At 39.6% G+C, this 13,455-nt stretch overlaps 1 protein-coding gene across 5 annotated transcripts; it reads right to left on the bottom strand.

Moving 5' to 3' along the window:
- Window positions 1-1,443: 1,443 nt before the first annotated feature.
- On the bottom strand, window positions 1,444-13,171 carry LOC132188484 (DUF1666 family protein (DUF1666)). Of its 5 annotated transcripts, none has more exons than XM_059602951.2 (5): window positions 12,515-13,169; window positions 11,524-12,403; window positions 9,070-9,492; window positions 8,628-8,833; window positions 1,444-1,963 (listed from the first exon to the last, which is right to left on the bottom strand). In XM_059602951.2, the coding sequence occupies exons 2-5, from the start codon at window positions 11,969-11,971 to the stop codon at window positions 1,718-1,720; spliced, it is 1,323 nt and encodes a 440-aa protein (XP_059458934.2). In that variant the 5' UTR covers window positions 11,972-12,403; window positions 12,515-13,169; the 3' UTR covers window positions 1,444-1,717. The 5 variants fall into 5 exon arrangements, with proteins under 5 accessions (XP_059458934.2, XP_059458935.2, XP_059458936.2 ...); XM_059602952.2 differs by having other exon boundaries at window positions 11,524-12,006; XM_059602953.2 differs by having other exon boundaries at window positions 9,070-9,486; window positions 11,524-13,171.
- Between the last annotated feature and the right edge of the window lie 284 nt (window positions 13,172-13,455).

Here is a 13,455-nt window from a genome sequence, read left to right as displayed (position 1 = left end):
ATCATTAATAACTATTTTTTAAAATTTTAGTTGATTATGTTAGTTGATTATGTATGGAATTGTGAGGTGGAGATTAATATGTTATATTTGTTTAATGTTCTTTAACATTTTAGTTGATTCTGTGTGGATGATTGTAATGCTGGGATTAATTTGTTATGTTTGTTTAATATTCTTTAGCATTTTAGTTGATTTTGTTAGTTTTACTTGTAAGGTTGACATTAATCTATTATGTTTGTTAATGTTCTTTAGTATTTTAAGGTGCAAAATATTCTGTATGGATGATTTTTGTAATCTAATACACTTAAATTACCAAAAAAAAACAGTTGAGCTCGAGCCTGTGCTCAAGCTCAAGCAAAATTGACGAGCTCGAGCAGGGTTTCAACCCTGTCGAGCCGAGCTCGAGCAGCAAAGTCTGGCTCGAGCTCGAGCCTGGCCCAAAAATAAATGAGCCGAGCCTGGAGCCTGGCCCAAAAATAAATGAGCCGAGCCTGGACAGCCCAAGCTCGCCCAAGCTCGGCTCGTTTACACCCTTGGGCGTATTAGAGTGATGGCCAGAGAATCAAATTCTCCAGAATAGGAGTGGAATAGAAAACATATTTACAATCAAATTCTCCATTATTCAATTTCACTTGTAGAGTGTTTGAACAAATAACTTGCAACTTAAAAAAGATGGTATGTTAGAAATTGTTTCCTTTCATGAGCAACATAATTATGAGTTTCAGAGTTTGCACATTCTCTAATGAAACATATGTTAAGATCAACAAAACTAATTACACTTGTTCAAAAAGCTATTGCAAACGATGTTGATAAGTCTAAAATATCAATCAAACAAACTACAGATTTGTTGAGCAGGCCAACCTAAGAGTCATAAATATTTTAATTTTTTGGATGTAGACCATAGAAATTACGTACACTTTAAGAGGAAGGTGGCTTTGAAGATGGCTTTGAAGAAAGGAGATGGTTGTGTTGTGATAAAGTATTTTCATAAGATGCAATTACGATATCCATCTTATTTTTATTCAATTCAATACAACTCAATAACAACGACGTTACCATAAACATTTTTCTGAGTAAATGTTAGATCAATAGATGATGAACACTTTGATAATGTGATATGCTTTCACACAATTTACCGTGCAAATGCATTTGATCAACCCTTCTCACCATTCATTGGGGGTTAAATCATCACAAACAATCGAGTAATGCTCCTTGCATCTCACAAGTCACAATAGATAATGTCATTTAACTTCCCATATTACCCTTAAGTTTATACTCACAATTTTCCAAATTTACACCCAAACTCTCTTAGTACATCTAAGGATATTTTAAGAAAAGTGTATCATTAAAATGTATATCATTTTAAGCTTTCATTTATCACGGGCCAGAATGAATAATTTTTTCTTTAAAAAAGAAAAAAAGAAAAAAAGAAAAACACGCAAAAAGTATACATAAGGACAGTACAAGAATTATCCATAATAATTGTCTGCTACACCAATATGGTTAACAAAATAACATACAGCAAACAGCCTTTCCCTTTGGGCTCAAACTATATGTAACATATTGGCATTCCTACTAGGAAGAGAATCAGAGATGAGAATTGCTTGCAGCATTAACAAGGACTAAAGAAAGGGTTCACCTGCAGCCAACCATCCAACAAATACCTGCTGCGTTTTTTTTTTTTTTTTTTTTTCCAAAATATTTGTCCTAACATCTATTATTAACAAGGGAAAAGGGTGGGAGAGGGGTCTCTCCGCAACCTGCCATCTGATAAATCAAGTTTCTTCATCTTTTCTTCACACCAAAACAACTGCTCTTTGGTGATCCTAACCATTCTGAGAACCCTGGATAACACTTTCACATCAATTAGGCTCAACAATAGCTGAATATCTTCGTCTGTTTGGGGCCAAGATTTCTTTTTCCAGCCTTTCCTCCTTTTACGCAGTTCCTTCAGTTTTATCCCCTTCTGCAGATCCAAGGGATACAATTAAGAGTATAGTTCAGTAATCAAAAGTTTAAGTTGGCGAAGCTAGATCAGCATGATATATATATATATATATATATATATATATATATAATGATTTTAAACAAATGTTATTCAACATGAAAATAGTTATTATTTAAATCTGTTGATTCATGTCAAAATGTTTTTAATGAAATTTTGACCTCTCAATGGTCTTTGTTTTTATTGTGAATATTGACTGCAATGCAATTAGAAATAGACAATCATAATGAAGTCAATATCTACAAAATAACTGGTTTTAAAGAAAAAAGATCATTGGTTGAAAACTAACTCTTCCAAGGTTTTCCTGATCATTGCTAGCCTTTTTCAAACTTTTTGGGTAGAAAGCCCTTCCCATAAGGACGAATAGCTTCATTGTAAGCAACTGAATATTTGAACTCCAAGTGTAACCCGCAAACAAGGTTGTCTTAAACGCAAACCTAAGAAACGCATATACGCCAAGAACATCAACACATATAAGGACATCAAAGAATGCATATAAGTACCAGACTATTGGTAGGTTCCCCATATAGTCCACATCAAGAAGAAAGGTTTTAACCAATCTCATAAATATGTCAGTAGTAGAAGACTTTGCCATAGTAATATTTTCCAGCCAATTCATCTAAAGAGCGCTTGGTCAGTTCTCTCTCTCTCTACCCTGAGTCCAGCAGTGGCGCGTGTAGGCGCATTTCGTTAGTTCTCCCGCTCGCTGTTCTGATACTTAGTTTAGAAGATGGATTATGTGAGCTGGCTTCATGTTGAAGCAAAAACCTTCGCGTTCTCAATGCCTGATGGGGCCTCTGTTCTCCCACTGGAGAAGAGGGTTATCTCGTGTTGTGTTTATGGGGAAGTTGTGCACTGAGTGGTTGAGAATTACGAAGGAAATGCTGGTGCGTAATGCTGAGGTCCCAAAGTTTGTCCAGTCATTTAGAGAGGGCGCCAAGGCTTTCATCGTTTAGAGAGGGTTCAATGGGTCAGGCCATTTTTTTGGAGGTAGCGGTGTATGCAGCGGGTGGCCGGAGAGGACTCATCGTGATCCTGAAGGGACATGGAGCGAAACCCTTTAACAGCCAAGAGTCCGATGAGGCAACCGGAGGATACGGTGGGTATATGGAGCAACCTGCTACGCTGGGTCAGAGTTTTGGTGCTCGAGGCTCAGCTCTTTACCCCTTTCATGTTGCAGAGGAAGATGAGGTTTGTAAGGAAGCAGAAAGTAAGGCTATTGTGGCTAATTGTGGGTTACTTTGGGAATGGAGAGGTCAACTTGAGAAAATTAAGTGAAGGTTGAACGGGCATTGATGAGTGTGATTGAAGGACTAGAGTATTTTGAGTTGGGGTCTAAAGCTTTTAAGCCAAGCCGTGGTTTTAAAGGCCCGCCTAAGTCTTTTAAGGCACGTAAAAGGCCTTGCAAGTAAGGTCTATGGCAGGTCCTTCCTAGCCTCGGAAGCCCACTCTGAAGAAGGTTTTGAAGTTTGGTCTCGCCCCAGGTGCGTGGAAGCTGGACCTTGACCCGGGCACTTCAGGTGTCTCACCCCCACACCATAGGTCAGAAGTAGTGTTCTTAGACCTGGGGTGTCATCTTCAGACCCAGATTGTGCTTTTAACATGGGCTACAATGCAGCTCGCTTCTCCATCGGGGCTGGTGGATCGCCGAAGGCCTCACTGGCAGTTTTGGCAGCTGAGCAAGCTTCTTTGAACTCAGCAGTTCAGCTTCAGTCGTCTTTGGGCTCAGATTTGGCTAATAAGGTGCTGGTTGGGGGCTCAATTCCTAGCTTCCTTCGGTTTTGTGGTGGGTCTGCTCGGGCTACGTCAAATCTGTCGTTGGTGTAAGCAGATGCTGCTGGTGACCTTGTCCAGCTCTTGTTAAGGGGCCGGTAGCTGCCACTAGTCCTATTGGGATTCCTTCTTGGGTCTTGCTAGTGGACTCCCAGATTATGTCAGCAGCATTGGGTTTCTCCTAGATCTCGTCGAAGGGTCTCATGCAGCTATGCCATTCCTAGATCTCGCCGAAGTCTTCAGTGCTACTTTGCGTAGCCTCCCGTCTCCTCTATGGTGCCTAACAATCCACCAGGTCTAAGGAGGCAAGTAGTTGGGGTCAATGGTGCCTTTTCCCCCACAAGTGGTTGCTCCAGGCAGTGTTCAGAGTTGGTTGTCTTAGGGAGGTAGTCAGCACAAGGTTGATAGGGATGATGAGGCTTCATGTCTCATGGATGAGTTGGATGGGGATGGTGATGGTGAGTTTGGTAAAGATCTCAATTCGTTGCTGTATACCTATCCCCCTAGTGCGGTGGGTGAGGCTGGCTACTCAAATTGGGTTGCACACTATGCGAAGGAGATCTATCCTATTGTGGGGATTTTTTGTGTGGGTATGAGCAGCTTGTCTCTCTTGACATTCCTTGAAGAGGATCGCCGTCATGAGTTTATGGCTTCTCTATCTAAACCTGTTATGAAAGGTAGTAGGGAACTAAGAAATTTAGAGTGCATCATTAACTATGATGAGAGAAGTGAATGTTCTAGCTGTGGTAAAGGCAAGGAGAGGGTACCTATAGTGTTTTTATGAAGCCCATGCTACTCTCCTGGAATGTGAGAGGGTTGAATTAGGAGATGAAATGTTTGAGGGTGGTTAGGAAGTTGCTCAGAGATTGGAAGGTGAATATTGTTTATTTTCGAAAAACTAAACTTGAAGTCATGTCTCATAGTGTTGTGCTTAGTTTATGGGGTTGCAATCATGTGGACTAGTGTTGTTTGGATTCCAGTGAGGCTTTAGGGAGTATTTTGATTATGTGGGACACAAGGGTGGTGGAGAAGAGAGGAGTGTGTGGGGGATTTCACCCTGGTTGTTTCCTTCAAAAATGTTGAAGATCACTCCATCTGCGCTTTTGCGGGTGTCTATGGTCCTAATTCTATTAAGGATTGGAGGCTTTTTTGGGATGAATTGGTTAGTTTGCTCAGTTGGTGGAACCTGCCTTGGTGTAGTGGGGGTGATTTTAATGTTACCTGCTTCCCCAGTGAAAGATTGGGTGAGGCTTGTTTATGTCTTGCTATGATGGAGTTCTCGGACTTCATTTTGATTAGGGTTTGATGGATCTTCCTCTTGTTGGCAGTTCTTTTACTTGGTCGATTACTTGGGACCCTCCAGTTTGGTCTAGGATTGATAGACTCCTTGTCACTTCGGTGTGGGAAGCTTTGTTTTTGAGTGTCCCAGAAAAGGCTCCCTCATCATTGTTCGGCTCACTTCCCTATTCTCCTTGATTGTGGTGATGTTCTTAGGGGAGTAGGTCTTTTAGATTTGAAACCATGTGGCTAAAGGCAGAAGGTTTTGTGGGCTTGGTGAAGCAGTGGTGGGACTCATCAATTTCAGGGTACACCGAGCTTCGTGTTAGCACGCAAACTCAAGTATTTGAAAATTGACTTGAAGAAATGGAAAGAAGAGGTGTTTGGCAATGTAGAAAGGAGGACGAGGATCCTTCTAGAAGAGTTACATGTTTTTGACGTCATTGAAGTAAGGGCCTTAGGAGATGAGGAGAAAATAAAGAAGGCAGAAGTTGTTAGCAAGTTAGAAAGATATACCCTCTTGTTGGAGGTGAGTTGAAGGCAGAAATCTAGGGTGTTGTGGTGAAGGGTGATAAGTGTACTAAATTCTTCACTCCATAGCAAACTATAACAGAAGGAAGAACACTATAGACTCCTTATTGATTGGCGGCAGACTCTCTTCTAATCAGGTAGAGATCAATGAGCACATTGTCTAGTTTTATCAACAGTCATATACGGAGCAGGGTAGTTTGAGGCCCCTGGTGGATAGTCTTTCCTTTGACTCCATTTTGGAGACTGAGGCTAGTTGGTTGGAGAGACTTTTCGAGGAGGAGGTTAAGAAGGTAGTGAAAGCTATGAATGGTGACAAGGCGCTGGGCCCTTGATGGGTTCTCTATGGCGTTCTTCGAAGTTTGCTTAAAAGTGGATATTATGAAGGTTTTTAATGACTTCCATGCTAGAGGTAAGTTTGAGAGGAGCCTCAATGCTTTGTTTATTACTCTCATTCCAAAGATTCCAAGGGCTATCGATCTCAAGGACTTCTGCCCGATCAGTCTTGCGTGGAGTATCTACAAAATTATTGCGATGATTCTTGCTAACAAGCTTAATATGGTGACGAAGAAGATCATCTCCAAGTCGCTGAATGCTTTCATAAGAGGTAGGCAAATCCTAGATCCTGTTCTTATTGCTAATGAATGCCTCGATAGTAGATTAAGATCTAGTGAGGTGGGTGTTATTTGCAAAATGGATCTTGAAAATCTTATGATCATGTGAATTGGGACTTTTTATTGTATATGTTGAGGAGGTGTTGTAGAAAAATAGAGTAGGAGAAAAGTATTCTTATTCACTTGTTGATTCTTAATATTTCCATACATAGGTTAAATGGAAGAAACCTAGGAACTAATATGGAAAGAAATGATGACATATTACAATAAGATCAAATCAGAATAAAATCATAATAATAATAGACATTAATCAAGGAGGACCAAATCGTAGATAGTTTCCATCTCCAACACTCCCCCTCAAGGTGAGTCATAGATGTCTCGCATGCTCAGCTTGCATAAGGCTGAACGGAAACACTTCTAAACACTCCATTTGTCAAGATTCTGCAAGCTGTTCTCTATCCACAAGTTGTTCTCTTGTCTTCACATATGGTGTCCAGATGATATCTTCTGAATGAACCCTTTGACTTCTTGTAGGACAGCCACGAAATCTCCAACTCTCCTGACATCTTGAGCCTTGTGCATGGAGAGTTGGATTCTCACTATGGGAAGTCACCTAACTCTCTATCGCCATTTTCAGACATCCAACTAAATAGCTCCTTTTTGTGTGGAGGTTGGATTCTCACCATGCGAGGTCACCTAACTCTCTATCCCCATTTTGTGAGTTTCAAAATCCAACTAAATAGCTCCAACACAACATCAATTGGATTCAAGCTCAAGGAAGATTAAAAATAAACTCTTTATCATCAATACCACCAACAACGGAGAAACCAACAACAATGACAACTTGTAACTTACTCTAGTACTCCCCCTGAGCAACAAACTTGATGGTTGCTCCATTTACCTCATTGAACTTGGCCAGAATATGCTCTGACCTGACAAGAAAATGCTTTGAATCGGAAGGAAAATGCTCCGAACCAGCAAGAAAAGCTCTAAATTGGCAGGAAAAACTCTGAACCGTTCAGGAAATGAACTGAACCAGTCTCGGAACACTCTAAACCAGATAAAACAAAGCTGAAGCTTTGCACCGGACCAAAAAACAACTGAACTGGGACTAAAATAGGCTGAACCGGTCAAGGAAAACAGTGAACCAGAACTGAAATGCACTGAACCAGACGATAAATCACTGAACCGGCTCTAAAAGGTGTTGAAACGGTATTGGAACCCTATGAACCGGGAGAAAGTAGACAACTTGTAAGCTTCACCGGCAGAGTAGAAACCCCGCAACATAGGATGTCAGCCAAATATGCTTAGCCTTGGAACCCTAAGAACAATGACAACTTGTAACTTACTCTAGTACACTCCCCCTGAGCAACAAACTTTGCATCAGTGGACAATTGCTTATGTCTCCTTTGATGTTTAGTTATAGTGATTCCTTGTTATTTTTGTCAATTCTAGTTAGGGGTTTCCTTTTGTATATTTCCTATGTACTTACAAGTGTCTTACGCTTTTAATGATATTTGTCGAGTCTAAGATACACTCATAGTTCAACACAAAATGTAACATACAAATGACACTCTGATGTACTCCAATAATTATTGACAGAAAAAAGTGTAGCAATACCCTAATGGACCCTAAAAACACAGCAATAGGATTCCCAGACAACATTTATTTGAAAACAAGTGTCTGAAGTCTAAGTGGATAAGTTGGTCATAATGGAGAATTTATTGAAGAATTTAAGACCGTGAAGAAGATGATAACTTTATAATCGGTATCTTTAATATTTGTCCTTATTGAAATCAATTGATGTGATAAACTGATACAGCAACACTTGCTGTTAACTCTCTTTCAGTCATACTCAAGAAAAGATGCCCTCAAGTCTTCTTTCTTCAAACAGAAAAAGTAAATAGTAGGGGAAAAAAAGGGATGCACCCGCTACACATATCAATTGTTTCATTTTTTAAGTAGTTTTGTTTTGTAATATAATTATCTTTGAAAACTGTAAATCAATTATTGTATTGATTTGACCGAAATCAAGTTGCACCATTACCCAAAAAATATTCTAGAAACTGTGGTGTGACTATGATATTCAAACGTCAATACCAACATATGCAGAATTATAGTGTTGCTACATGGTGCTGTACGTAAACTTACAAGAGTTTAGAGCCAGCCACACAAACAAGAATTAATGGATTGAATAAAGGGTGAGAACGCAGTTGTGAATCTCACACAAACAGCAGATTAATTAATAATGCCAATTAACATAATAAAGGATTAGGAAAATTTAAACGGCAACAAAAGTTTCCTGCACTAGAGGCCTGAGAAGACTTGGTTAATGTTCAGATAAAGATGCTAGCCTAGAGAGTTATTGAAACAAAAAAAAAAATGATGATAGGCTAGAAAGTGGAAAAACAAGATACATCATAGGACCTTACCTTCTCAAGAGAAGACTGAATCTGTTGAAGAGGGGTTGCAATCTGGTTTTGATTTCCAAAAAGGCGAAGAACCCCATTTGATTTTTTCTTGTCCATCTTCATGAACAGCTGGAAAGTAAGGATTGAACTCTCAACAATCTTGATGAGATCAGGAGCCAGGACCATCAGATCTGATTCTTCTTTCTCTGGTTCTTTTTTATCTGAACCTGAAACAGATAATTGAACCTAATTACTTAGCAGCGCAATATCATAAGCAAAGAAACCAACTCCAATAGGTAGTCCATTTTCCATAAAGCAAAACACATTTGTTTGCTACAACAGGTAAACATGATCTAGTTACATTAAAGAAAGAGAGACATTAATCTTCAGAGTCACATCATACTTCATACTCCCCAATTGAAATGATCCAAAAAGTTCTACAGATTTGTCCACAAGAATTTACCTTTTATATTAGGAACCTGGAGCAGTTTAGGCAATAGCTTCCGTGATCGAGCATAAATTTCTGCCCTAGAACCCTCCTCAAAGGGTTCATTCTCAATAAACCTTTGTAATAGAACCTGGAATTGTTGAAACTGCTGAGCACTGTAATTATAACAGGCCGGATTATCAGGTTGACACATGATTTTATGACTCAGTTGAGTGTATTGACAGTGAAGTGCTTCCCAAGTCAAGCAGATTTGAGCTACATATGCTGTTTCAATATCTTGGTATGGGTCATGACCTGGCTGCTGAAGATATTCAGTTTCATCATCGGGTTCTTCAATCTTCTTCAAAGAAAGACAGCGAAGAGGGGATGTAAGCTTCTTAGATGCAGATCTTGGTGATGGAGTTGCAGGGGCTTGAGAGCCTGTAAGACAACCTTTATCTGTGCAGATGATTTAAAGAATACATTGGAGCACAGCACCCATACATTGGAGCACAAAAAATAAGTTCAGCTAAAAGCTGGAAATTGTTGATGAACAAAGAAGAAAAAAAAAAAAAAAAAACCTGTAAACATTGAAGCATATAGGTTACTTATCAAAAAAAAACATTGAAGCATATAGGCACATGGTACTAGACAGTCACAACCCAAGCATCAAAAGCAAGCACCAGATAGATATGCTTATTTGTCCGTCCATCTAACAGTGAAGTTCTAATTTTGGTCCCTATCTTACATTAAATAGCCAAGAAGCCGAAAAGGTGCTTCACTTCTACAATTTGTTGCTTAAATCATTTCAGGTGTTTTAGCAAGTCTTCTTGTCCCTCTTGCTATTGCCTAGCAATCTTAAATCATAACAACCCTATTAAGATCTTACCCAAGAGAGCGCGATTAAACACCATCAAATCTCTTTTATCCAACTCTCCCTTAAAGATCAAAGAACAAACCTTGGACCAACTCATCAAGTGATATTTGAACACTCCACCTAACCCACCCCACAAAAAATGACGCTAGATCTTCTCAATGCAGTTAGAGGTGGGGGATGGTTCCAGGATCAGCTTTTGGCATGACTAGTGGTGTGGGGAAGCGGTTCTAAAGGTAGCTTTTCCAGTTTAATATGGTCTCGCTTGTGTGAAGGATGCCTCTATTGTGGCTAATTTATAGTTTTTTTGAAGCTCCAACCAATGGAATGTGAGCTTTGCTAGAGTGACGCATGATTGGGAGGTGGATGTCTTTACTTCTTTTTTCCAAGTGTTACATTCAGTTAGTGTGAGAAGAGGATGTGAAGATCGATTGTGGTGGGCTCCTTCCAAAAGAGGATTGTTCAAGGTCAAATCATTCTACTGCTCTCTAGCTTCTCCTAAAAGTAGTTGCTTCCCCTGGAAGAGCGTTCGGCAGACTCAAGCTCCTTCGAGGGCGGCATTTTTTGCGTGGTCGGCGACACTAGGCAAGATTCTCACCTTGGATAATCTTAAGAGGTGGCATGTCATCATGATAGATAGATGTTGCATGTGCAAGAGGGATGGGGAGTCCGTGGACCACCTTCTTCTTCACTGCAATGTGGCTTCCACCATTTGGAGTGATCTTTTCAATCATTTTGGGCTGCCTTGAGTTATGCCTAGACGTGTTGTTGATTTGTTTGACTATTGGTGGTCCTCTAGCAGACTAAGGAGTGTTGCGATGCGAAAATGGTGCCTACATGCCTCTTTTGGTGTTTATGGAGGGAAATGAATGATAGAAACTTGGCGGACTCGGAGAGGACACTAGGGAAAATTTTATCTTTGATTTACGAAACATTGTATCTTTGGGCATCGATGTTTGTGTCTCCTCTGTTGATTAGCTAAAGTAACTTCCTTGTTCGTTTTGCTCTTTATAGGTAGGAGGTTCTTTTTGTATACTTTCTATGTACTTAGGAGCGCCTTACGCTTTCAATAAGATTGATTTATTACTTATAAAAAAATCCAGCCTAAACATAGAATAAATAATTTATACTTTCTAATGATTCAATTGTCAAGCTACCTGATAGAATGTTTTGGGATTTCCACATTTTCCATATAATCAATAACTTGGTAAAAAAAATTAAATCCAATATATTACGTTTTAAATTGAAACTAACCATGACTAAACAATATTAGAAACTGCAAACTCAATTGAGTTTCATCAGTCTCAAATCTGAGCTCAGTCCGGACTCATTGGAGTTCAAATCAATCAAGTTTCTAGTACATTGGAGTTTGTCTAGTCAGTTGAGGAAGTCAATTCTTATATACATGTATATTAAGATTTCATCAGCCCTAACATATTTGAACCACCCAGATAGCACCTTCACATAGGGTGAGTAAATATAAGTAGATATTCCACAAAACTCAAATGACGTAGATAATGAGGAACACTACAAATATTCACTATTAAAACAAGAAACACCCCAACACTGAAAGAGTTGACACACTTAAATATATATTATCAGTCAAAGCAAGCTACCTTTACTAACTTCATCAAGCTGCTGTGTGCTCATCCGATCAAAGAACAGCATCCGCTCGCAGTACTTGTCGTACACAGCGTCAAATCCACACCACCACTGCCGAGCTTCTGCTTCCACATCCTTCCACTCACTAGAGCTTGTCTCACCCTCCTCCTCCTCCTCCTCCTCTTCCTCTTCTGCACAAGACTCTTCTTCTGGAATCAACACCATGAAACTGTTTCTTCTCAGTTCTTTCAACCTCCTCTTCACCTCATTCGTAATAAAATCATCATCATCATCCTCAGCTTCAGCTTCAGCAACAGGATCAGCATTAGCTGATTTACTCAAATCATCACCACCATTCTCATTCTTTGGTTCCTCAGGCTGTGGTATGGGATTATCCTCTAAATCTTTTCCTGGCCCAGGTTTGTGGGCTTTTCTGAATTTTTTTACTTTAAAGAAATCCATGTTCAGCTACCGTTTCTTCGCTGATAAGTTTTTTTCTGGTATCAAAAGCAGATATTAGATAAAACCTCCCTGTTTATCCCAAACGTTTAATCGAACAAATGTGAGATCCTGCTGTCAAAATCTTTCCAATATAGATAATCAGCAAACAAAATCCTGAAATATTTTAAGGAAAATCTGCGACGTGCCACGAAACCAGTTTAAGCTAGAATCTGATAAGCAATAAACCTTCAACACCCAAATCCCATCACAGTGATCCAGTACCAAAACAACCAAAACACTAACTTTCAAGCTTAAATCAGCTTCAGATCACTTTCTTTTCACAGAGAAGGGAGCTCCGAAGAAAGCTAATGAAAACCCAGAAACTGTTGCAAGCTCAAAATAGCAAAATTACTGCATATTGTTTCCCTCAAAAACTAAACTACAGCATCATGTCTTTACAGAAAAAAAACAAATAGAGATGTCAGTAAAGTACATTTCTTTCACAAGTATTCAAAGTGTTTACCTTTTGAAGTTTCAAAGACTCAACATAGATCAAGCACTTACCTTCTAGTGAACTGTGAAACTGCTGCACTTACAGAGACCAGATACCCCCAGCAACTTCACAAATATTTGCAGATCCCTCCAACATTTCATTTCTGAGCCACATTACCAAACAAAAGGCCAAACCCCAAAAAAATCCCGAGAAAAGCCACCACCTTTAGTGACCCAAGAAGATTGCTGATCTTTTTTCACCGATTCACTGCTCAAAAAGCAAACCTTTGAGCAGCACTACCCCAATAACACCAAAACCCAACAAGAACCCTTTAAGCAGTGTCTTGCAAAACATGCCAATTCCCTCAACACCCAGAAGCACATTTCCACAGGTTTTTTCACACTAAATCAACCCAAAAGAAGAAGAAAAAGAAAATAAAAACAAACCCATCAAATCCAGTAAGATCAAGAAATCTGTCGGCAACGGCAATGTGACACCCTAAATCTAAAGTAGAAGTAGAAAAAGAAGAAAAAAGGGTTTGCTTCGTTAGAGAAACCTAGAAGAAGAGCTCTAGGAGTGAGAGGCTGCTGGCACAGAGAGAGAAAGGTAAATTGGTGGCATTGAAGAAAGAAAATGCTTATGCTACTCCATAAATGTTAACTTTGTGAGCAGTAAATTGTTCTGATTTCCATTTCCAATAAAAAGTTGGTCCAACCATTTATTATGCTTTCCAAGATTGGGAATCCGAACTAATTAATTAATTATTGATTAATGTGTTGGATTTTTCTGATCAATGTGGGATTGGGAGCACGCAACCCCCCGCGATGGGAAAATAGAACAGTGGACTGGACGGACTCCTTCCCGTACAGAGAATATTGTCAGAAAGAAGCACGGCCATTACAAAAAGGCCGCGCTAAAGTGGGTTTTGATTTGTGATTCGCGTGTTACGAGATGACGATATTGCCCTTACTCGAAATTCTTCAAAGACAACCATGTCCCTGCCCGTCGGCTA

This window comes from Corylus avellana, chromosome 6 (genome assembly GCF_965113065.1).
Source record: "Corylus avellana chromosome 6, dhCorAvel1.hap1.2, whole genome shotgun sequence".
Lineage (NCBI taxonomy): Eukaryota > Viridiplantae > Streptophyta > Magnoliopsida > Fagales > Betulaceae > Corylus > Corylus avellana.
The sequence above is the reverse complement of the archived record's forward strand: the minus strand, read 5'-3'. Positions and strand labels throughout refer to the sequence as shown.

Bases quoted from the DNA above. Each gene is read 5' to 3' on its own strand.
- LOC132188484 (XM_059602949.2), bottom strand. From the start codon at position 11,971: ATGGATTTCTTTAAAGTAAAAAAATTCAGAAAAGCCCACAAACCTGGG. The intron at 9,493-11,523 runs GTAGCTTGCTTT...TCATCTGCACAG, and splicing joins GCTTGATGAAGTTAGTAAAG to ATAAAGGTTGTCTTACAGGC. The intron at 8,834-9,069 runs GTAAATTCTTGT...TATCTGTTTCAG, and splicing joins CCAGGTTCCTAATATAAAAG to GTTCAGATAAAAAAGAACCA.